A 25,926-nucleotide genomic window follows, 5' to 3' on the forward strand; every position below is an offset into this window, starting at 1 on the left:
TACATGTGCACCCTTCTTTCACATTACATATAACATCCGTCTCATTGTCTTTCTAGATTGCCATGTAAGCTCCTCACTCATCTAGGACATGGATGGAAAGCAATTATCGTCAGGTATCTTTATTCTCCATCTTCCTATCTTGCCGAGTGCTGTTCTGGCATGTCCTGATTATAAAGGTGGTCACTTTTTTACTATTTTTTTTTTGAGACTTCAATTTTTGAAGACGATCACTTAAAGTGCGCTTTATTTTTTTGAAGGATGCCATCGTAACCTAAACAATCGGGCAAACCCCCTTCAAAATTGCCAAAATCATGCAGGTTGATGGAACCCCCGTGGCTACATAGTCTAAAGCCTAGTCCACAGCGCTCGCTCCCTTTCTCCGGTTCCCACCTCTCTGTAAGCTGGTCTCATCAGTTCTACAAATTGAGGCAACGCACACCCTCCCCCTTGTGGTAGGTTTGAAAATCTCTGCTACCCACCCTCCCCATTGTGATAGGTTTGGAAATCTCTGCTGCTTGTTTTGTCTGTGAGGTGTGATATGTTTTTTTTTCAAATTGTTGCAGGAAGTCTGTGCGCGCGCGCGCGTGTGTGTGTGTGTGAGAGAGAGAGAGAGAGAGAGAGAGAGAGAGAGAGAGAGAGAGAGAGAGGTCTCTCCATCCCTGTTGCATGCACCTTCGTATGTGTTATCCAAATACATCATGCAGCAGTTTACACCTTTAACTTAGTTTCGTGAAAGAATAAAGGTAAAGAAGGAGGGTTTTGTGATAAAGAATGAGGGTTTTATGATAAGGATTCAAAGCCCAACTTCCTCGAATATTTCCAAAATCCACCTTTTCAGAGAAAATAGATAGCCAAGGAAAGCTAATGGCTCCGTCTTCCCCGTTGTTTGGAAGCAATCCTGGGAGACCCGCATGACTGCCAGAGGCATTCTTGATATCGCACAAATCTTTATTCGAGAAGCATGGTGTGCGAATATTGTCACCACACCATGGGTGATGGGGATGCACAGCTGATTAGATGGCCAAAGTTTGTACAGATGTAAATTACACATGCTTATATATGTATATATTTATGTCAAGCATATTATATCTACTTTGCATATGCATAAGAATATGCATATGTATGCATGCATGTATTTACATGTCTACATGCATGAAATCCTACATATATAAGCATACCATATCTATATATATATATATGACTCATACCATGCATACATACAATCATGGATGTATAGAAAATGTAGTTACTGTGGGCTACCAAACCAGGAGTTTATAATCCTGTTGGCTCTAGTTCTGTCATTGTCAGAGGAGTGTGAATATCGCACAGCAAATGAGTGCCACTGCAATGTGGTCTGGGTTTTGAAACCTTGAAAATATTGAAAGGGGGGCTTTAAAATTGTGTCCAGGGCCCATTTGAGCTTCAGCAGATCAATCTCTAGCAGCAGCAGCTGCAGTTCTCTAATATCTAGCTAATTGAGCTCGGGATGAAGATAATCGTCACACAGCCAGCAGTTGTGATCCTTGAGTGCCTTTTTTCCTTACAACAAAGCATATACTCAGCAGGGGGAAAAGTGGGTTTGGAGTGGGTGGGCCTTGAGACACAGAGATAGTGTGCACTGCAAACTGCTCATTATTTTTAACTGAACACAATCATGGGGTTAGAAGTAGTCATGTGCCTGCCTTGGCATCGTGACATTGCTGTACTCAGCCTGTTTGCCTGTAAGCTGGGATCACCTTAAGGGAGATCAGGAGCCCCCACTGCTCTTTGTTTAGGCTTGTGCACCTCCCTCCCTCCCAACTCCTGTTTGTGCACCTCCTCCCTCCCCCCCTTGCTCTTTTCCTGCATGTCGCCCTTTCGTGCAGCACTCCATGGCAGCCACTCCATCTTCTCCAACTGAGGCTGCGGGTTTTTGTGCTATTTCATGTATGGTTAATTGTGTGATTTAATCTTGTTGATCATTAAGTGCTCCAACATTCATGCTCCATGTTACATAAGCTGCCCCTGTCTTGGCTCTCAGAGAAGCCACTGAAGTAGATAAGAGCAAGAGGTCCACTTCCAAAAAATAACAGTTGAGGGAGATCATGTGGCATGAACACCACCCTAGCGGAACGACCTTCATCCCCATTCCCCCCCCCCCCCCCCCCCCCCCTCCCTGCCGCCCCCTTTTCTCAAAAGAGGTATTGAATTAGTACAAGATTGATCACCAGTTTTCCCCGAATACAATTTGTAATGAAATAAATATTCAAGCAGTTTGTTGGTGTTGAGAGTCTTCAATTTCCTAGCGCTTCAAATTTTCAATTTTTTGCCACTTCACAATGTGACTATAGTTCTTTGGGCCATTCCAAAACTTGGTTTGTTTGTTTTTTTTGGCAGAATAACCAACTTTGTTTAGTCCCTTGGACTGCAAGGTCTTACGGGCTTCTTACCTCAATAGATCGGTGTCATGACCCTGTGTTTTTCTCTGGACAATATACAGGTGTGCATGAGGACATGGTGGATAGTGTGAATGGCATCGGTTTGGGAGTTAAAAAGGACTTAAGGTTTTAACAAGGTTCTTTTTATTTAACCCATGTGGAAAAGGGGTTTAAAACCTTTAAAAATAAAACAATACCCTTTATGGAGGGATCGTGGCCCATATGCTATTATGGGGGGCCCATGCTCTTTCTGGAGGCGCCGGCTGCATCTGCACGTGGGTGTGCTTTTTCTTGGGAAGGCTGGCACGTTGTAGCTACACGCTTCTCTCTTGGTCAAAAGCAAGGCGGGCAGGGCTGGAGCCTTAAGCGTGTGCTTCTCTCTCTCTGGGAAGGGCCGGCTGCAGTACACGCACAGGAGCTTTTGCTTGTGGGAAAAGCTGGCAGGCGGGTCGGGCCAGGGGGACTGGGGTGCTTCTTCGTTCTCTCTCTCTCTCTCCCATGGAGGGCAATCGTGGGTAGGACTTGATGGAGGTGGGCTGAACACAGCAGCAGTCGGGCTGCAGGAAGCGCACAGCCCTCTCCCTCTCATGACTACTGGTGGGCTGAACAAAGGAGTAGCCAGGCTGCAGCTCTCTCTCTCTCTCTCTCTCTCTCTCTCGTGAGAAGCGGGTAGGTCTGCAGGGAGGGCTGGTCGGGCAGATGCAGCAGAGATACGTGCTTTTCTCCTTGGAGGACTGTCAGGCTGCAGGAAGCGCACAGCCGATCTCTCTCTCTCTCTCTTCGCAAGTCTGGGGGAGGTTGTCGAGATTGAAGGCAGGCCTCTCTCTCTCTCTCTCTCTCGGAAGGAGGCGGGCTAAAGGAGGCGCATAGCTGGGACTGTTTTGAGACTGTTTATGGGCTGTTTTTGGCTGGCTGCAAATTCAGCTATGTGCTTGGGTTTCCAGCTGCAAGTGCAGGTCACTTGGATGTGTTTCTTGGCATGGGATTGATGCAAGCTCGCATGGCTGCATGCTCATAAAGCAGATTGCTTTCTTCCTCCTTGAAATGAACAGAGGGACCTACAATTATGGGCATATTTATGTTTCTAGATGTTTAATGAGGGAACAGGTAACTGGATGTATGCCGCTGTTGGCACTGTTTTTGAATGGTGCTGTGAATGGTTCTGTATGGAAATAGGACAAAGGTTTCAAGGGGAAACATGCCTAAGGGTTTCATGTGGAAACAGGTCGTAGGTTTCTGGAGGAAACATGTTTATGGTCTCTCTAGGAGATAGGTCACATGCAGGCAATGGATACAGGAATGGACACATATTTGGTACAGCTTTGCTGCTGATTGGATAGGGGTTCGGGAATCCATGACCGAGATGGATAGTACCTTTGGAAGGCAAAGAGGGTTGGTACATGTGTGTCGACTGTATGGTATGCTCTGCTGTGATGCGAGTTCTCTTTTGGGAAACAGTTTGGAGTTGTCGTGGTGATGCAGGAGCACTGGATGTGTCAGGGTGTGATGCTGTTCATAGGGTGAGAGGCTATGGATGGTTGTGGCAACCCTGATCATGGGAGAAAGTTTAAGTATGCAGAGTCTTTTGATGTGAACAATGGCTGGACTTGTTTGTGGATGCCGAGTGGATACGAAGCCATGATGCAGGGTCTTTGCAGGCTTTAGGAGTTCTATTGTGATGGCTGAGTTTCCAGCCTTATTGTAATCAAAGCACTCTTATAATCAATTAAAGAAATACCGCAAGGGGCGCCACTGTGTTTTGGGGCCAATCGGTGTCCGTGTATTGTTTGCAGGAGCACTCTAGCTCCCCCTGTTTGTTTTCCTTTTCTTGGTCCTCAAAGATGTTGAAGTGTTTTGTGTGCAAGTTTGTTTTTGCACCGTCCTTTGGTTTTGTCTGAAGACTGAGGTCGGTTTACAAGGTTGCTTTGGCCGGGACAATCTCCAACTTTCGTAAGGGGGCGAGCTTGTGGTTGTCTCATGAAAGTGACATGAAAAGCTTCAACATGTGGAAAATGAAAAGGAAATGCAGGAGGCAGTGCAGGACTGTGTGTCTTTGCCTGTATGAGGTGAAGAGAAAAAGCTAAAGATGAAGCTCAGGAGAAAAGACACCAAGGACAAGAAGTAGTCGGCCAGGAACAAGATGCAATTGAAGTGTTATGGTGCAAAACTTGGGTTGAAGGCTATGGCTTTTGACACTTTGTCGTCAGTGGTATCTTCACGGAGGCTTCATGGGTTCGGAAGGCAGCTTCTCTCTATGTTTAGCAATGGTGATCTACTATGCTTCATTGGGGACTTGTGCTTACCACTTGGGTGGAGTGCAAGCATGTTTTGGGTGCCCAAGGATGTATCAGATGAGGCTCAATCGGAAGCGGAGGAACTTGATGAGGTCTTATTCCCGACGAGCAGATACTGGCACATAAGGAAAGAAAGGTACAAACTAAAGTTTCTTGTCGCTATCTTGTGAAGTTCAAGATTTATTCACCGATGGATGTGAAGTGGATGGAGGAGGGTGACTTAGCAGATTCACCTCATATATTGCAGCTTTATCTTGATGCCCTTGAGTTGGAGCCGACTCTTGCTACGGTTCATTCAGGTTCAGCAGAGCATAAGTCTGGAGCATTGCCTGATGCTCAAGAGGGGGGTACCACCTCCGCTTCCTTGTTATAGACAGGCTCATTTGTCATCTAGGAGTCGCTTGGTGATATCTTTGTATTCACCTGAAGGTACTGATAGCTGACAGTACATCTGCTTATGGGACTTCTATGATATTGTGTACTAGTCACATGAGATAGTAAAGTTGGGTATGGTTCAGAGTCGGCCGTACCATAAACTATAACTGCAACTATGGATAACTCTGTCTACATCTATGGGTAACAGAGATGGTTTTTGCCTTTGGAACTAAGGTATGACTGAGGGAGATTGGGACATTGATCTTTGTCATATGGTTCTGGTTGTTCTTGACCACAGGATTGGTCAATTGGATATTGAGATGATGCTATTTGTGGAGTTGGTCTCCTTTGGAATGGCGTAGTTTGGTTGAACTCAAAGTTTGCGGCAACGTGAGCTAACACTTCGAGACTCTATGGAGGGCATAAGTCTTGCGAGCAGTCCTAGAGTTGGTTTCGTTCATGGATATATGGATCGAACTCTATTTGTGCATGTATGCATACACTTTCTGAGGTATTATTGTATTTTCGTGCCATTGGATCGTGGTACCCTTGAGAATACATGGGTAATACTCTGGATTGTGTCGTGTGAGGCATGTATATTGGTATGATACATCAAGTACTTTTTTTTTTTTTTCCCGAGAACATCAAGTACTTTATTATGTTCATGGATGCATCATTGGTTGTGGCTCCTACGGGATGGCCATGTACAGAGTGGGTAAAGCATCAAGAGGGACATATGTGGAAAGTACTTAGTGGATGTATTGTTTGAATGCATTGAATGCTTTCATATGCTCATGTTGTACCACCAGTCGTGACTCTTGCGGGATGTCCATGGACGTAAGGCTTGCGAGCAGCCCTTAGACTATTATTTTAGAGTAGGTAGAGCATCTTGAGGAGCATATTGCTTGCGAATGCATATGGGTGTCATATATAGAATGATGCATGGTTTTGTTTTTGGCTAACACTGGTTAAGTGTTTCCACTTGGTTTTAGACTTTTGTTGCAGGTTTTGAAGGAACAAGCAAGAGTTGTTTGTCACTTTCATGTGACGGTGTGGCCATATTGTGCAGGATGATTGTTTTATCTTCTAGATGCACTGGAGGGCCATTGCTTTTGTCATATGGGGCGTCTTTGCTCATAAGATGCCTTACTGTGCCATTGAGTGCAATCGAGGACGCTTGCCATTTTTCAAGGGGGGGGTATGTCACGACCCTGTGTTTTTTCCTGGACAGTATGCTGGTGTGCACGGGGACATGGTGGACAGTGTGAATGGCATCGGTTTGGAAGTTAAAAAGGACTCAAGGTTTTAACAAGGTTCTTTTTATTTAACCCAAGTGGAAAAGGGGTTTAAAACCTTTAAAAATAAAACAATACCCTTTATGGAGGGATCGTGGCCCATATGCTATTATGGGGGGCCCATGCTCTTTCTGGAGGCGCCGACTGCATCTGCACGTGGGTGTGCTTTTTCTTGGGAAGGCTGGCATGTTGTAGCTACACGCTTCTCTCTTGGTCAAAAGCAAGGCGGGCAGGGCTGGAGCCTTAAGCGTGTGCTTCTCCCTCTCTGGGAAGGGCCGGTTGCAGTACACGCACAGGAGCTTTTACTTGTGGGAAAAGCTGGCAGGCTGGTCGGGCAAGGGGACTAGGGTGCTTCTTCGTTCTCTCCCCCCCCCATGGAGGGCAATCGTGGGCAGGACTTGATGGAGGTGGGCTGAACACAGCAGCAGTCGGGCTGCAGGAAGCGCACCCTCTCCCCCTCATGACTACTGGTGGGCTGAACAAAGGAGTTGCCGGGCTGCAGCTGTGTGTGTGTGTGTGTGTGTGTGTGTGTGTGTGTGTGTGTGTGTGTGTGTGAGAAGCGGACAGGTCTGTAGGGAGGGCTGGTCAGGCAGATGCAGCAGAGATACGTGCTTTTCTCCTTGGAGGACTGTCGGGCTGCAGGAAGCGCACAGCCGATCTCTCTCTCTCTTCGCAAGTCTGGGGGAGGTTGTGGAGACTGAAGGCAGGTCTCTCTCTTTCTCTCTCTCTCTTGGAAGGAGGCGCATAGCCAGGACTTTTGAGACTGTTTATGGGCTGTTTTTGGCTGGCTGCAAATTCAGCTATGTGCTTGGGTTTCCGGCTGCAAGTGCAGGTCACTTGGATGTGTTTCTTGGCATGGGATTGATGCAAGCTCGCATGGTTGCATGCTCATAGAGCAGATTGCTTTCTTCCTCCTTGAAAGGAACACAGGGACCTACAATTATGGGCATATTTATGTTTCCAGATGTTTCATGAGGGAACAGGTAACTGGATGTATGCCGTTGTTGGCACTGTTTTTGAATAGTGCTGTGAATGGTTCTGTATGGAAATAGGACAAAGGTTTCAAGGGGAAACATGCCTAAGGGTTTCATGTGGAAACAGGTCGTAGGTTTCTGGAGGAAACATGTTTATGGTTTCTCTAGGAGATAGGTCACATGCAGGCAATGGATACAGGAATGGACACATATCGGGAATCCATGACTAAGATGGATAGTACCCTTGGAAGGCAGAGAGGGTTGGTACAGGTGTGTCGACTGTATGGTATGCTCTGCTGTGATGCGAGTTCTCTTTTGGGAAACAATTTGGAGTCGTCGTCGTGATGCAGAAGCACTGGATGTGTCAGGGTGTGATACTGGTCATAGGGTGAGAGGCTACGGATGGTTGTGGCAGCCCTAATCATTTTTGATGTGAACAATGGTTGGACTTGTTTGTGGATGCCGAGTGGATATGAAGCCATGATGCAGGGTCTTTGCAGGCTTCAGGAGTTCTATTGTGACGGCTGAGTTTCCAGCCTTATTGTAATCAAAGCTCTCTTATAATCAATTAAAGAAATACCGCAAGGGGCGCCACTGCATTTTGGGGCCAATTGGTGTTCGTGTACTGTTTGCAGGAGCACTCTAGCTCCCCCTGTTTGTTATCCTTTTCTTGGTCCTCAAAGGTGTTGAAGTGTTTTGTGTGCAAGTTTGTTTTTGCACCGTCCTTTGGTTTTGTCTGAAGACCAAGGCCGGTTTACAATCGGCCACATATGTGAACATAAAATGCTTAAGTGAATCATTTGTTTACTGGTACATCTTGTTGGCGAGAAGGATCAACAGGAGCACCAGCAGGTACATTTGGATTTGTCGCCAAGTACAACTAGTACAAGCACGGTACAAAAGCGGCAACATATTTTGGGCACTGAATGGAGTGGATGGTTGTTGGACAAGAGGCAACAACAGTTGCAATGGGCAGTACAGCAGGTACGGGTGAATTTTAGGCAGCAGCAATAGATATGGAAACAACAGCAACAGGTAAAGCTTTGTATAGCCTTAATCAACAAGGGCTGGTACCATACGGGTTGTACTTGCAGATACTAGAGCTGCATGGACAGGAACGGAAGTCAAAATGGGTAGAAAAAGTGGGTTGTCCTCAGCCAAATAGGTTGTGGAAAGGAGACGAGACATCTACATTGTATGGTTGACTCCTTTTTGGTGGGGTCGACCACCTTGCACACTCCACCACTCATGTAGGGTGGTGGTGCCAAGTGTTGGGGACCACAGACTGCATGGCTGGGTGCTCATATCACCTCCATTTGTCCTTGGTTTTAATAAGTTGTAAGTGTAGTATGTGTTAGAAGTCATCTCCTGTCTATATTTATACACCAGGGCCTCTGTTGTGGGTGTGCCCGCCCTGTATAAGGTGTTTTATCATTTTTCCTCACTCCCTGTATTTTTTCCTATTTTTTTCCATTTTTTCTAGTGGTGGGGAGGGATGCCAGAGGTTGGCAGGAGCACTCCAGGGCTGGCCGACTGTCCCAACAGCAGTCCTGTGGGGCTGGCCGACTGCATTCACACAGTCCTGGACATCTTTTGTGCTGGCCGACTGCATTTACACAGTCGTGGACATCTACAGTGCTGGCCGACTGCTCTCCCAGGGGCATATAAATAGGCCCCTTGCCCCCACCACTTCCTCATTCAGTTTTCTCGGGATCTTGTGTATAGAGAAGAGTTTACACACCTATCTCTCTGTGTTTCTTGTGCTGTTTATTTTCTGCAGTCTACTTGCTCTTGTCTACCCAAGTTTGGTTATCATTTCCGCTGCATATTCAAACATGGTATCAGAGCCCTCGCTCGAGATAGATCTTGGGAGTTTTTTCTGAGCAAGAGGGGGAGCGTTAGGTTGCTGATTGGTGGACTGTTTTGGGCTGTACGGGAAGAGAAGGTGCAAGAGGAAGGCGGGCTAAGGTGCTGGACAGCCACTTGCAGGTTTACAGATTTTTCCCCCCCCACCCACTCACCCTTTCAGGTTACTCTCCGCGATGGCAGATTTAATAGAGATGGCCGAGAAGCACGTGAAGATTCCGACTCTCCCCACGTTCCCAGTGGATCGTCAGTTGGACGGGTCCAATTACGGCATCTGGAAGGTCATGATGGAGTCGGTGCTGGAGTCATATGACCTTGCTAATTTTATCATCATCGGGGTTCCATGGCCGGAAGCTGAGGAAGGGGAGTTACTGTCGACGAGGAAGGACCGAGAGGCACAGGCACACGTGGGATCGTGTCAACGCCAGGTCCGGTTGTTTATTTTCCTCAATTGCACACCACAAGTGATTAATCATATAAAGCACATGACGCTGGCGAGAGGCATTTGGGAGCACTTGGCTTCTTTGTATAATAGTGTATCACCCATGAAACGGATCTCCTTGGAAGTGCAGATGCGGGTTTTGAATCTTGCAAAGTCCTCGACGATGCGGGAACACATCAACAAGCTGCAGGCCCTTCAGCAGGAAGTCCTACAAGCTGGGAAAGAGATATCATCTGAAGATATGGCCATCACTTTGCTTTCCCATTTGCCGGCTCAGTATTCTGCTTTTTATTCCTCGTTGATTACGAGTGGCAGGCTCAGCACCATAACCTGGGAGGAGCTTGTGCCAATGGTCTTGGACCAGGAGGAACGTTTCACGAACCCTCCTCACAACGGAGGTTCGGAGGCCTTACCTGGCCAACGGTCGAAAGACCGGAATACCAACAAGGGCAAAGGGAAGGCTTCACCGGAGAAGTCTTCTGAGAAGAAGCCTGATTCAGAACGAGAGAAGCTGAAGGCCGAAAGATCTTGTAATGATTGTGGCGAGAAAGGCCACTACTGGAGGAAGTGCCCTAAGCGGACAGGGAAGAGTGCTGATTCCTCAGCCTCAGCTGCAAAGACTCCGGCATTTGTGCACTTAGAGATGGTGGACTCCGATGCTTCATCATCTTCGAGTGAGGAGGCAGTTGGCTTCACTGCGAAGGATACCCGGGAGAATGGATTCTCGACACTGGTGCTTCCAGGCACATGACTCCGTCCCGTGACTTCTTTCTGGATCTGAAACGGCAGTCAGGTTGCATCTTTATTGGCGACAACTCCACTATTCCGATACATAGTGAGGGCCGGATGGAGATTATTCCCGACGGCAAGGGGGGCAAGCATGCTTCCTGTGTTCTTTATGTCCTTGCTCTGGGTTTTCATCTTCTGTCAGTGCATGAAATAGGCAAGACTGGCAGAATGGCATGTACAAGCTCTCTGCACTCTCCTCATTGACAGGTTCTCAGGTCAAAGATTTGTGGCACTTTCGTTTTGGCCACTTAAATGTGGATTCATTGAGGCGAGCTTTCCGGGACTAGATGGTGGTTGGCCTGCCAGATGTTGGTAGTTGGCAAGGGCGTTGTAGTTCTTGCATACGTGGTAAGCAGCACAGGGAATCCTTTCCGAAGCAGGCTTCCAGGTGGGCTTCGAAACCATTGGAGTTGATTCACACTGACTTGTGTGGACCTCAGCAGATACCATCTTTGGGAGGATCTCTCTATTTTATGCTGCTTGTTGATGATTGTACCAGATTCACGTGGGTCTACTTTCTTTCCCAGAAGGACCAAGCTTTTGCTTGGTTCAAGGATTGGCACGTGATGGTGGAGAAAGAGTCTGGATTTCAGGTTAAGACTCTCAGGGTTGATAAAGGAGGTGAATTCTCCTCGACTGTATTTTTGAGATTTTGTGCAGATCATGGCATCAAAAGGGAACTGGCCAATACTGGATCGCCTTCGGAGAATGGAGTTGTTGAGCACAAGAACAGGACTGTGGTGGAGATGGCGAGGACCATGCTGGAGCATCATGATCTTCCTCGTCCACTTTGGGGAGAGGCTGTGGCAACGGCTGTCCATACCCTCAACCGATCTCCGACGACTTGAGTACCCCATATGACTCCATTTGAGGCATACTTTGGCAGGAAACCTGATGTCTCGCACTTCCGTGTCTTTGGGAGTGACGCGTATGTACATATTACAGAAGCAGAGGGGGAAGCTTGACTCCAAGTCCCGCAAGCTTGTATTTGTGGGGTATAACTCTCTTTCCAAGGGATACAGGTTGTATGATCCAGACAGGAACGAGATTGTTGTCAGCCGGGATGTGGTCTTTGACGAGCATGTTCCAGCATCCACTGTCGAGGAGCCGCCACTTCTTGGAGATCCAGAGGAGTCTAATGATGATTCCCAGACTATCATTCCAGTTGATCCACCTCAGTCATCACAGGAGGTTGAGCCCGCAGCTGGAGTAGAGCCCCCACGACCAACACAGGAGGCTCCATGATCTGTTCGAGTACCTAGGTGGTTGTTAGACACCCTTCGGGAGTCAGGTATCACGGATCTACCCTTCGAGTGGACCACAGAGGACGGCCCTCGAAGATCACATAGAGTCCGAGATAAAAGCAACACAGCGGAGCTTCTTCAGGTGAACTATGTTTTGATGTCTCGTATCATGCGGGATAAAGAGCCCACTTCCGTAAAGGAAGCCCTTGCACAGGATACTTGGAGGAAAGCCATGCAGGTGGAACTTGATGCCATCGAGAAGAACCACACTTGGGAGTTGGTACCGAGGCCGTCGAAGCGGTCTGTCATTGGTGTCAAATGGGTCTTTAAGACCAAATATGCATCTGATGGGTCGGTGGACAAACACAAAGCCAGGCTTGTGGCTAAAGGTTATGCTCAGCGGCCAGGCATCGACTACGAGGATACCTTTGCACCGACAGCGCGGATGGCCACGATTCGAACCGTTCTTGCCCTTGCTTCTTCTCAGAGGTGGCCCGTGTATCAAATGGATGTAAAATCTGCGTTCCTTAATGGTGACCTGCAGGAGGAGGTGTACGTTGAGCAGCCTCCAGGCTTTATTGTTCCAGGATCTGAAGGGATGGTTTACAGGTTACGTAAGGCCTTGTATGGTCTTAAGCAGGCTCCCAGGGCGTGGAATCAGAAGATTGATTCCTTCTTTATTCGGACTGGATTTCATAGATCGGTTGCAAATCCGAACCTGTATCTCTTTCGGGAACGCGGCATGGTCATGCTTATCATCCTTTATGTGGATGATCTCATTCTCACCGATGGTCATGTGGAGCACATTGGAGTGACGAAGGCTGCCTTGTCAAAGGAGTTTGAGATGACCGATTTAGGCTTACTCCACTTCTTCTTGGGATTGGAGATCTGGCAGACCCAGAGGGGGTTTTTCGTCTCTCAGCAGCGGTATGTTCATGAGTTGCTTGAGGCCTTTGGGATGGAGAACTGCAAGCCTATTACCTCGCCGATGGACCCGAACACAAAGTTAACCGTTACTGATCCTTGTGAGCCAGTTGATGCCTCACAGTACCGGAAGTTGGTTGGTTCATTGATCTGGTTGCTGAACACCAGATTGGACTTGAGCTTCTCCGTGGGGGTGTTGAGCTCTTTTATGAAGAGGCCATTGAAGTCTCATTGGGACGCAGGATTGCGGATCTTGCGGTATCTGCAGAGTACGAAGGATCTGGGACTCTTTTACACAGGAGGGAATGGAGTCAGGCTCCAAGGTTGGAGTGACTCAGATTGGGGAGGAGATCCAGACACGAGGAGATCTACTTCAGGATACAGTTTTACCCTCGGCTCAGGAGCAGTTTCTTGGAGCAGCAAGAGGCAGCCAACTATTGCCCTTTCTTCGACAGAGGCAAAGTATCGGGCTGCTTGTGAGGTTGTATGGCTGCGGAGGCTGCTAGGCGAGATTGGGTTTCCATAGAGAGAGCCCACAGTCATCCAGTGCGATAACCAGAGTTGTATAGCTATTGCTCGGAACCCGGTTTTCCATGCCCGGACCAAGCATATAGAGATACAGTATCACTTTGTACGTGAGAAGATCTTGGCTGGTGACATCTTGCTACTTTATTGTTCGACGGAGGACAATGCGGCGGACCTTTTCACGAAGTCTCTACCTCAGGCTACGCTCAGGCGGCACTCCAGCTCCCTTGGGTTGGTTTCACAGCCAGGAGCTGAGAGGGGGTGTTAGAAGTCATCTCCTGTCTATATTTATACACGGCCTCTGTTGTGGGTGTGCCCGCCCTGTATAAGGTGTTTTATCATTTTTCCTCACTCCCCGTATTTTTCCCTATTTTTTTCCATTTTTTCTAGTGGTGGGGAGGGATGCCAGAGGTTGGCAGGAGCACTCCAGGGCTGGCCGACTGTCCCAACAGCAGTCCTGTGGCTGGCCGACTGCATTCACACAGTCCTGGACATCTTTTGTTCTGGCCGACTGCATTTACACAGTCGTGGACATCTACAGTGCTGGCCGACTGCTCTCCCAGGGGCATATAAATAGGCCCCTTGCCCCCACCACTTCCTCATTCAGTTTTCTCGGGATCTTGTGTATAGAGAAGAGTTTACACACCTATCTCTCTGTGTTTCTTGTGCTGTTTATTTTCTGCAGTCTACTTGCTCTTGTCTACCCAAGTTTGGTTATCATTTCCGCTGCATATTCTGACAGTATGTACTTGTAACATTCACATTGGCTCATAAAACCTCATAAAATGAGTCTGGACCTAGGAAACATACTAACCATCTACAAAACACATAAAATACAATGTCGTAGGCCCAAACAAACAAGTTCATGCATTCCATCCATGGGTGTCATAGGCATCCTTAGACCCATGAACAACTTCAGGCAATAAAACCAATCAACATCCATGCCTTAAAATAGGTTCACACATGCATTTCACATGTCAAACAATTATGCGCAATGCACCAGTTTGTCATGTGCATGCACAATGCACAAGCTGAACCCAGGGCTGATCCTTGAAGGGCAACAGATAAAGATATGGTTTTGGACCATATTCAGGAGCATGTACTGCTTGTGTGGGCAGGGAAGCCTGGTGGAGGATTTATGAGGCTGTCGGCCAGCGCATGAAGGGGTTTATGACCTGTTGGGTGCAGCAAATAGACAAGGGCTTGTCAAGGACCTGGCCGACAGAAGGTCGGCCAGTCCATTGGGATTCCCAAAGCCTATATAAGGCATTGTTTGCCTATTGTTTTTCTCAGTCAGTCCTCCATGGAATGAGTCATAGACTTGAGATTAGATTAGGTGAAAACACCACCTTTTGATGGTAGCCTTTGGCTTGCAAGATTTGTACACCTTTTTGTACTGTATGAATATACTAAACACTCAGCTATCTCTCTCTTCTCTCTATCTTCTATATGCGTTTTGCATCAAGCATGTTCTAGGATGGTGTTTAGGGCTGAAAGAAGACTCCCAAAGCTTCCACATGTGACATTTGTATCAGAGCTTCAGGCTGATTCCGAGATATTGTTATTGCCCATGTCGCACCCACCCTTATTACATCGCACATGGATGAAACCATCGCCCGTGTCTTCATCTTTTGGTGGTGTGGGGACCAGGCAACATTGTTTCAGCATCAGGCTCAACAAGGCTAAACACTGATTCAATCCCAGATGAAGGTGCACAGTCCAAGGAAAGGAACACAAGACATGGAAGAAGTTCCCAAGAGGTTGGTTGGTGGTGTTCCACAAGACCCAAGGGGAATGGCAATCCTATGAGTCGGGTGCCACTTGGGGCACACCCAGAATGCTATCAGGCAACGGTTCCAAGGGAGGATGATCCTCCAAGGGGTGGAGTGAGTGCTAGACTCAATACTTAGGAAAAGAAGATCAGAGAAACTGTTCAGGGACAGGGCATGAAGTGATAGGAGACAGGATGGATTCTGGAATAGGTGCATGGATCTTCAGTGGATTTGGAGACCGGGTAGGGTTTTTAGTGAAAAGGTTGCCACGAAGGGAAATATGATAGGTTTGGGACTCCAAAAATGGACAATGGGATGATGATAGTCATCCAAGAACAAAAATAGGAATCTTGTCATCCTCTTTAACAGAGGGAGATGTCACCTTTTGATGGTAGCCTATGGCTTGCAAGATTTGTATACCTTTTTGTACAATATAAATATAGTGAATACTAAGCTCTCTCTCTCTCTTCTCTATCTTATGTATGTGTTTTGCATCAAGCATGTTCTAGGATGGTGTTTAGGGCTGAAAGAAGACTCCTAGAGCTTCCGCATGTGATACAATTATCGGGAGGAGCCCATGACACTCGTTCATCGATAGACACCGACCATGGAGGCGATCACGTTAGAGTTGGGTGTTAGAGTTGCACAAAGCGGAAGCAAAATAGAGGAGAGAGGGAGAGATGGCAAAGAGAGAAAGAAAGAAAGAAAGAAAGATATATTTACGTCTCTGAAAGGCCAAAGTGGCCTATGAGACCAAAACATAGTACAGAGCTGATGGTGTCTCATCAAAAGTAAGACAAAAAGGACTAAAAAAGTCCTAAAACAGTCCTAAACAGCTATGAAAGGAAAACACTCCTACTGAGGTACAACAAAAGTGTATAATATCTACAACTAGCACAAGACTGGTGTAATTTGCTCATCTCAGTATCTCTCTCATGGGGATATCTCAGCCGGTAGAGAAAGAGAGAAATGAAATGAAATGAAATGATATATTAACGTCTCTAAGAGGCCATAATGGCCTATGAGACCAAAACTGAGAGTACATCTGAAGTTGGTGTCTCATCAAAGAGAACAACTAAATGAGACTAAAAAGTACAATAAACTGATTGTCCTACAGTTATAAGAACAGAACTGTAAGACTCCGAGATGATACTGAGTAGAAAATACTAGAAAATACTGAAAAATGTATATCAGGTAGATCCATGTATGCTGATCAGTTGAAGTGTTGCACTCTCCTTAGATCAAGTATCTCCGCCATGGGGCTGTCTAGAATGGAGAGATCGTAGAAGCGAGGTAGGCGCCTCCTATGCCGAGCAATAATGGCTCTGATTTGACGATGGTGAGGATGCCGTGGTCGGGATCCTGGTGGGTGTGGCCGACAAGCACGACATAAGATAACTGCTCTATCAGTGGTGACTCCCTGGGAGCATGGTCGGTGCCCTGATGGCCCAATGGAGGAGGTATCAGGAGGTGTGTGGGCTGGGTTGCTGGTGCTGGTGCCGAAGAAATTTGTCAGGGTCCTCTGTCTAGGTACATCATGGCTCGGCCTCTTGTCTGCCAAGAGGGTCTCTCTGTGTCTCCTAAGCTCAAGTAGAAACAATCCCAGGCATCTCTTCTGATCCTCAAACTCCATGACCCTGCATAACGGCCCAAAACCCTCTCGGAAGAGGCAGTGATATCTCCCTCGGATCTCATAATAGACTGTACATCGGCAAATATAGTGTTCCTCTGTCTCTACCTCTTGGTAGCATAGCTGACAAATGCGGTCATCCAAGATCTCATGCACATATCGCCCTGTCTCAATCCGTAGTTGGTGTGATGAGGTCCCGATCTGTCCAATGGCACAACATATCCCATGTGATAGGTGTACATCCATGTACGCCGGGCGGGTGATAAAATCATCTAGTGAGAGGTGTAGAAAATGGCTCTTGTAATGAGCCATTTTCGTGCCTAAGGGCTCAAGGGGGCTAGTCCATGTCCTCTCTATGTCCACTCTGATGATATCCATCCTGATCACGCGGTTTTGCTCTGAGCGGGTGAGATCCAAAAATGGACAATCCAGACTGTACTGAAAGGGTGGTAGTGCCTCTATCCGCAAACCATGTAGGTCAAACCATGATCTCATCTGAGCGTACCAGCAATGAGTATCTCCATCCTCTGCCAACTATATGGATGAGGTCAATGTCAATCGAGAGTACCTCTGCTGATTGAGCTCCCATAGCCGTTGTATAATCAGAGACCGCATCAATGTACAGTCCAAAGAGGGTGGGCGATAGCGGGCATCCTTGCTTCATCCCTATCGTGTTGGTCACCCTATCAGATATTCCGCCTGGAGCTCGGACTCTGCCTGTCACCACAGACTCATACAAAGCATATATCCCCCACTGCATATCCTTGGGTACCTCAATGTCATGCAATCTGTGCATAAGCCTGGCACGTGGTACGGTATCGAAGGCTTTGCGGAAGTCCACAAAGCAGCAGTATATCCTTCTCTTCTGTGCCCTGCCCTCTTCAGTAAGTGCCGAAGTGTCACTATGTGATCCAAGGAGGTAGTAAATCCTCTCCTGAAGCCAACCTCTCCATGTGCTCGATGACCATGCCTCTCTGCCCATCGGCACAGCTCTGACTCCAATATAGAGCCATATAGTTTGGTCAAGTAATGACCAATCATGATCGTCCTGTAGTTGCCTGGTACCATGGGGTCCCCACTCTTAAAGAGTGGTACAATGATATGCTCTGTCCAGCTTGTCAGGAAACCCTCACAAATGGCACGATTAAACACATGTACGATGAGCGGAGCCAAAGTGTCTCGTGCATATGAGAAGTGCTCTCCAACTAGCCCATCATGATCCTGTGCCTTTCCATTATGTAACCTGTCTATCGCATCTAGCACCATCCGCATAGTTAAAAAGGTGCTGCTAGCCGGTCTAGTTCCCAGTGGAGGGGGGGTGGGGGGCTGTCCTGGTGTATCATATAGCTCTCCAGCATAAGTATGCCATGCCTCAGGTGCAGTAATCGGAGTACCAGGCTGTCTCTCCTGAAACATCTTCCATGCCCTCTTGCTGTCCTTCCCCAGGAAGAGTTGGTAGATCTCCTCCTCTAGCTTAGCCAGATAGGCTCGTTTCTTCCTCCACACAAGGGGCCGAAAGATCATCCTGGCCTGTCTATGCGTGTGAGACCCAATGGCAATCTCACGCTGTAGCTGTGCTCGTGTCTCACGACACTCATCATCATACCAACTGTTCTGTGGGGCAGTGTTGCGGGGTGGCTGAAAGGGATCATAGTGTAGGGAAACACATATGAGGCGGATGCATGTAGTACACCTGCCAATCCTCTCGTGATCTCGTCCAGAGGGCTATGCGGGTCTAAAGCGAACAAGCCATCTCGGTAAACCCCAACTGTCTCACGTGTAAATTGATATCTCGGGTACCTACGTAGATGAGTGGCTGGCCCATCTCTCGGGGATCTACCTACTAGTGTGAAACTCAGGTATGCATGATCGGCTGCTATGATCCCATCAAGTAGTCCATTGTGCTCGCTCCCCCTTTAGAGTTCCAGTGTATGAGAGCATCTGATCCTTGCCATCTCGATAAGCCATTGTATATGACCAACCCATGTGCACTCCCGAGTGTGAGAAAATGCTTGCCATAATCTGTAATCTCCCTGTCATCCTGTACTGATCTCTGCCACCCTACATCCTTTGCCGTGATCTCCCGGTACATAGCCTCTTGAGTATCATACAGCTCTGTCTGCTTTGTGCCTGTACATGCATTAAAGTCTCCCAATAGTAATATGTCTCCCATGCTGGCAAACCTCATGATATCATCATATAGTGGTATATAGGGTGACTCTCTTGATGGTGCAAACCTGGAGTGGGCTGGGGGAAAGTAGCATACCACTACATATAGCTCGCACCTCTCCAGATACATGGGGCGAGTATGCAGCCTTCCTCTACACAGTACCAGAGCAGCCACCACTACCGAACCCTCCAGAGCCTTGTCCACCCACTTCTACCTTCTTCACAACAGAGATGGTGAGGAGGACCATCAACAGATTGCATACAGGGAGGGCACAGGATCATGAGGGCATTGTAGCCGAGCATTTCATACATGCTAGAGATATGATTGCAGACTTGCTAGCTCTCATGTTTAATAGAGCCATGTGTGAGGGGTTTCCTGGGACTTGGAGTACTTCCACGATTGTGCCGGTACTCAAGTCTGGAGATCCGAGCCTGCCGACTAACTACTACACCATTATGATTGGTCACTTGCTGGCCAAGCTATATGCCTCTACTCTTGAGCATGAGTTGAGCAGATGGGCAGAGAGACAAGGGGTCCGAGCTCAGGGACAGGCCGTTTTCAAGAGGAGATTCTCTACTTTGGATCATATCTTTACCCTCAGGGCTATCATTGAGGAGGGCAGAGCACATGGGAGGAGGATCTACTGTGGCTTTGTGGATTTCCGCAATGCCTTTGACACAGTGCCCAGAGTGTTGGAAATAAGTGCACACTAGGTGTACGATTTCTCTAGTCTAGTTTCAGTTGAGTCTTTGTGTCTTGAGTCTAGTGCCATGTGGCACCTCTACATTTATCCCATAAGCGAGTCTACTCAATCTTATACTTCTCACCTATAAATTGTAGGTGTCACATCAATGAAAGAATCAATCTTGTGTCTTGTCTACACTCATCTCAAGGTATGTCTATGCTTTGTGTTTCTTTCTAGTCTTGCTCTCATTTCAGTTTCAGTTTTATCTTTGTCTCTCCCCCATTTTTACAACATGGTATCAGAGCAGCCCTTCTGCGTAGCCCTCAAGCAGCGTGCAGATCCCGCTGCGTTGATTGCGTAGCCCGCCCGTTGAGAACTTGAGAGCTTTAACTGGTGGTTACCTGCGCCCGCTGTTTTCATTGCACCCGTTGCTCTAGAAGTCTCAAGATGGCCCTTTGTGTATTTTTCGCCATGACCCTGCTCCCCCTCTTCTTTGCACCTGCTCACTCTGCAGACAGTAGTGCCGATTGCTCGTCCTCTCTCCTCACCAGTCTCTCAGGATGCCAGAGCTATCTTTCCAACACCGATACCACCCCCGATAAGACCAAATGCTGCTCTCCCTTCAAGACGGTACTCAACACGCCCGCCGACTTGCAATGCATTTGCGCCCTAAAGAGCACCTCTTCGTCTCTCTACACCGCTGCCCTCAGCCTATCCACAGTCTGCTGCAGCCATCGCTGTGTTTTTTTCTGCCCGCCATGCCAACAACTGCCCGTCTTCTCCTTCTTGCTGCTGCGGGGGTTCATCATGGTGCTGCCGCCTCTCTACTTGAGCTTACCGGCCTGTCCTCTAGTACTGCACATGCAGCAGCGACCCCCGCACTCTCTTCTTCATCAACATGTCTTCTCAAGTCGTGGACCTCCTGGACATTCAACTCATGCAACAACTCGTCATTTTTGGATCTCTGGTCTTCTCGACATCAGTTCGACACCTCCTTTTGTGAAGGTAAACTCCAATGCTGATTTTGGACCTGATTTGCAACATCTGTGCAAAAGGCATTTTCCCCTTTGTTATTTCCCATTTCCTCTTCATCTTCACATGTGGGTTAGCTGTCCATTGGACCAGCCAGACCTGCAGCAGCAAATTTAAAACAGAAATCAAGTGTATGTCGTGTTCTATTTTCAGTCTACTCTCTATTTCTTTTTTTTTTTTTAAAGGAAAAAAAAGAAAAAAAGAAAAAAGAGAGTTCTGAATTTCATTTACTTCTCTATCTTGTACGGGATTAGACACTGCCAAATCTGGTAAGACCTTCCCATCTCTCTCATAATTGTCTATGTTTTCATGCTATCTACCACCATTGATCACCAATGATGTAGATCATGGGGTAATATCATGTCTATTTGTCTACATGGACTTATCTTTGTCCCTATCCAAGAGGCACCCCTGCATTACCCACTCTAGCAGGAGGATTGACCTTGAGGAGGGATTATCTATCAAGGTCCATCTCTCTGTCTATCTACAATCAGTCAGTCTCTCTGTCTATGTGTCTATCTTGTGTGATCTTACAGTCATATGTCTCTGACACTCTGTCTATCAGTCTATATGCCTCTCTTTTGTGGATTAGCTACCCACATTCTCTTTGGCATTTTGTCTATGTCCCCATTTATCTTCTATTTGTCAGTCTCTCTCATGTCTATCTGAAAGTCTCTCTCTTTGTGGGACCACTCTACTGGCTGATTCTCTCTCTCTCTCTCTGTCTATGATCCACTCTTGTCCCTGTTTCAACAAAACCTGGCCTTTCAAGACTCTTCATTTCCTTGAACCACTCACCATGACTTGTCATTAGCTTGTCTCTCAATCCTTGTCTAGTCTCTCTGTCTTGGTCTCATCTTTTGTCATGTCATAGTCTTGTCTTTTGTCTTCCTCCTAGTGTCCACTTAAGGAGGGTGTTGGAAATAAGTGCACACTAGGTGTACTATTTCTCTAGTCTAGTTTCAGTTGAGTCTTTGTGTCTTGAGTCTAGTGCCATGTGGCACCTCTACATTTATCCCATAAGTGAGTCTACTCAATCTTGTACTTCTCACCTATAAATTGTAGGTGTCACATCAATGAAAGAATCAATCTTGTGTCTTGTCTACACTCATCTCAAGGTATGTCTATGCTTTGTGTTTCTTTCTAGTCTTGCTCTCATTTCAGTTTCAGTTTTATCTTTGTCTCTCCCCCATTTTTACAACACAGAGCTAGACTGATGTGCAGGCTGCAAGACTTGGGGGTTCCATGTGAGCTCATTTGGGGTATTATGGCACTTTATGAGACAGTAGTTGGGCAGGTGTGGACTTCAGAGGGTCTCTCCCAGCTAGTACACTCCACTATAGGGGTGAAATAGGGCTGCCCGCTCTCTCCAACTCTATTTGGACTACACATTGATGAGATCTCGGGACACGAGGGGACAGAGGAGCCCAGTTGGCTGGCACTTGAATACCTCTGCTCTTATATGCTGATGATATTGTGCTTATAGCAAACTCACCAGAGGGTATGCAGAGGCACTTGGATACTTTACATGCTTATGCACAAGACAGTGGGCTCTCAGTTAACCTTGGTAAGACCAAGGTTATGGTGTTTAACACTACAGCTCAGTGGGTCTGGAGATCAGCGCCTATTTTCACATATGGGCAGGAGACAGTGGAGTATGTTGACTCATACACATATCTTGGAGTGGTGTTCACTGGGCCCACATTTTCCATGAAGGGGGGCAGCAGAGGCCAGATTGACTAGAGGATATGCAGCATTAGGAGGTCTAGGAGGATGTGCTCACAGGTACAGTTTCAGGAGCCACGCACTAAGCTGTGGCTTTTTGACACGCTGGTCACATCGGCTATGCTATATGGAGTACAGATCTGGGGGCCTAGCCTAGATCGTCACAGTCGATCAGGACGCACATACGATGGATGGAGATCGATGGAGAGACCACTTGTGTCCATGATCTCCAGGATGATTCGGGCTAAGGCCGCGGTACCCCATGAGATTATCCGAGCCGAGATGTGAGCACCACCGATCGTAGTAGAGGCTCTTGCCAGATCAGTGTCCTTCATTCATAGCACCTGGGAGCTTCCCCGGCACCGGTATGCACGACTTGCTTTAGAGTCCTCTCATCAGCTAGCCATGGAGGGAGACACTTCATGTTGGTATGCGCAGATAGCATCCTGGTTTGAGCTCCACGGGTTCAGCTTAGACAGACTTACACCCTTCCAGTACTCTCTAGAGGCACCCTCTCTCACCTTGACACATTCTGAGATTAGTAGAGTCATCAGACAGGACCTCATTCAGTTGGACACTAGGAGGACATGGCTAGAGCCCTCACAGGAGTTAGGGACGAAGATGGCTTTCTATAGAGACCATCTTCTCCGCACCACTGAGGATAGCTTTATACTTAGACCGAGCTACATGGATACCCATCTGTCTCATGGATTGAGGTGCGCCATTGGGCAGATCCGCACCTCTTCACATCAGTTAGAGATAGAGACAGGCAGATTTAGAGGCATACCTCCAGGGGACAGGATATGTCAGATTTGTTGGATAGAGCTAGAGACGGAGGAGCACTACATCTGTCGCTGCACAGCATATTATGAGACTCGATGGCACTACCATTGCCTTTTTAGAGAGGGATTTGGACCACTGGCTAGAGTCATGGACTATTGTGATCAGCGATGCTTGGGTTTTTATCTCTTGGAGATCCGCAGGCTCAGAGAGTCCATTATGAGGAGCAGACGCCCGACTGGCAGGGAGTCCACACAGAGACAGGTTACTGACTTCTTTAGAGGGACTACCCGGGAGGACACACAGCCGACAGCCCAATAGTGGGCACTCCGTGGGACTCTAGTTGAGAGAGCTATCTTGTTGGGTAGATCTAGACGCCCGAGGGTTCGTGGATCCTTACATCAGAGACGATGCCTACACCGGAGGATTCAGAGCATCATTGCGAGGCATCGGGCTCGTCCGACCAGGCATCTCACTATGGCAGATATCCAGGCCATCCCGCAGAGACCCATGCTAGAGCTCCTAGGATGATTACCACTCCAGCCATATACTGTTGTACTCACTGCCCCCATATTCATGTATTCATGTATCCATGTACTCATGTACCCCATTTTGACTAGTAGCATTAGCTTCCCACTCTGCCTAGTTGCTGCTTTCGGATGCTCCCTACTGATGTATTGTAGGGCTAGATACTTACTTTCAGTCCTTTCTTTTCTTTTCCAGATAGTGTATCAGATGTCATATGGTTGTAACTTTGGTCTCATAGGTCACTTTGGCCTTTTGAAGACGTTAATATAACATTTCATTTCATTTCTCTCTCTTACTAACAGCCGACAGGCTTTTTCTTCTTTTCTCTCTCTTTAAACTGTTCATATAGTTGCAAGAAACACATCTAGCCTTCTTCTTTGCAAAGCAAACAACCCAAACTAGACCAAAACCTTCTTCACGGGTTCCTACGATGAAAAAGCAACATGCTGAAATTGAAAAAACAGCAGTATGCACAGAAAAAACAGCAAGCTTCTCGAACTCATACCTTTCTTCGACCTCTTTTTCTCTACCTACTGACTTGCTCGTTCACGAGGCTTGCTCTGATACCACTGTCAAATCCCCATAAGATCTCCTCGTAGAACGCTCTTGGTACATGACTCGAAACCTGCAAACAAACCAAACAACATGACGGGGGTGCAGGCTTGACTCACCTACCAACCTTGACAGCCGTGGGCAAGCCCACAAGTCTTGGTTGTCCCCACCGAGCAACGAGCTGAGCTAACTAGATGGACGGGAATGAAGACATCAAATCACAGCCCTGTGACCTATTGTTCACTCCCAGCTAGCACTTGGCCTATATGGAGAAATGCTCTGTGAAGTACAACGCTTAGAATAAAGACATCAAATCACAACCTTGTGACCTATGGTTCACTCCCGGCTAGCACTTTGCCTATGGAGAACCCCTCTGTGAAGTACCAACGCTGAGGAAAGCATATAAATATGATGATTTGGTGACCCACGTATATATATGTACCAATGCTCCTAGTTGGCCAGTAGTAGCTGTCGACCAGTTGCACCCGATTGCCATGTCATCAATGCCACATCACCATTGCCTTGTCATCACTGCCATGTGTCACTTTACGTTGTCCGACTCTGCTTGTCAGCTGCTATCTGACGTCTGGCTACTTGTAGGTGTGTCACAAGCACATAACTTTTAAAATTCATAGGCTGTACAATGAGGTTGTCAACAGCAATACACTTCCTAAAAATACACTTTCAGCTTCATAATTTTTAAAATTCAGAGGCTGTGTACAATGAGGTTGTCGACAGCAATACACTTCTTTAAAATAGACTCGTCTTACGCATGCTATGTTTAGAGTTGTCTCAAGTTTACAGGAGGCCACCGCCCTCCATTGGTAAAAGCATCCTTTTTTCTACAAGAATGGAGAGAGACTTGTGCCATGTTTGGAGTCGTCTCAAATCTACAGGCCAAAGGGGGTAATTGAAGAAAAGGCCCTCCATCAGGATAAGCATCCTACTTTGTTACCTTGTTTTCAGAGAGAGAGAGAGAGAGAGAGAGAGAGAGAGAGAGAGAGAGAGAAATGTCCTTGTTGCAGGTGCACCTGCCATCATGTTTTTTGAAAATTTGTATGAAGCGTCTGGTGGTGCTGCAGCCTCATAAGCTCTGTAGTGGTCAACTTTATCTTAAAGGGGCTATCCTAACTCAGTTACTGGAGGACATGAATGCTTTAAAATGCAGTGAGGATCATGGGTATTATGTGACGGCTACAACGCTTGAGAGTATTGGGGAAGGTAAAGTCCGCTGCCACACAGGTGCAGTTGTGTTCCCACTGGAGTTTAAATGCATCGTCTTCAAGCCCTACAAAGGGGAGATTCTACATGGTGAGGTTAAACAGGTGGTTAGGCGCGGCTGCTTCTTATCATGTGGACCTTTGGTGGACGTCTTCTTACATGTAGAAATGATGGAGGGTTTTGAGTACCAGACAAGTGAAAGTGTGGAGTTTTCTAAGTTCAGACATGGTAATGGCTCTCAGATCAAAGTTGGTACTACGCTCCGCTTCAAGATACTAGGACTCAAGTGGATAGAGGAGCTTCGGATCTTCAGGGCATTGGGAACCATCAATGGAAACTTTTTGGGATGCATCCAAGACCAGGCTGATGAGATGTGATGGGACAGAGTATATGGTTAATCATATCGTCTGGATAAAACATTATATTTCCTTCGTTCTTTTCTGTAGATCACTTTGATAATCGTGCTTCATGAGATGATGGAACAGCAGGAGTGAAGTGTTGAAGTCTTTCATGAACCTTGGAAAATTATGGGGTCCCTGTCTGGATTTGATATGTTGTAGTTACTTTTTTGGGTGTTTTGATGCATGTAGCCAGATCAAATTTTTTGGAATATTTAGAAGTCCGAGCTTTTGGGTTTCAGATTGATGAACTGTTAACAGCTTTTAACAAGGTTGCTCTGTTGTCCT

The 25,926-nt window shown here is 47.2% G+C and overlaps 1 protein-coding gene across 4 annotated transcripts; it reads left to right on the top strand.

The window, feature by feature from the left end:
- On the top strand, positions 1-25,926 carry LOC147610108 (DNA-directed RNA polymerase V subunit 7-like). Of its 4 annotated transcripts, none has more exons than XM_086786746.1 (3): positions 8-113; positions 258-452; positions 25,045-25,926. In XM_086786746.1, the coding sequence occupies exon 3, from the start codon at positions 25,078-25,080 to the stop codon at positions 25,615-25,617; it is 540 nt and encodes a 179-aa protein (XP_086642872.1). In that variant the 5' UTR covers positions 8-113; positions 258-452; positions 25,045-25,077; the 3' UTR covers positions 25,618-25,926. The 4 variants fall into 4 exon arrangements, with proteins under 4 accessions (XP_086642871.1, XP_086642872.1, XP_086642873.1 ...); XM_086786747.1 differs by having other exon boundaries at positions 18-113; positions 318-452; XM_086786745.1 differs by lacking the exon at positions 258-452 and having other exon boundaries at positions 1-113.

This window comes from Cibotium barometz, chromosome 50 (assembly GCF_041138505.1).
Source record: "Cibotium barometz isolate CiBa-2024 chromosome 50, ASM4113850v1, whole genome shotgun sequence".
Lineage (NCBI taxonomy): Eukaryota > Viridiplantae > Streptophyta > Polypodiopsida > Cyatheales > Cibotiaceae > Cibotium > Cibotium barometz.

What these genes read in the sequence shown, in the direction of transcription:
- LOC147610108 (XM_086786745.1), top strand. Translation starts at nt 93, where the DNA reads ATGGAAAGCAATTATCGTCAG. An exon ending in TGGAAAGCAATTATCGTCAG is followed by an intron (nt 114 to 25,044) that starts GTATCTTTATTC and finishes TCCTTGTTGCAG; the next exon opens with GTGCACCTGCCATCATGTTT.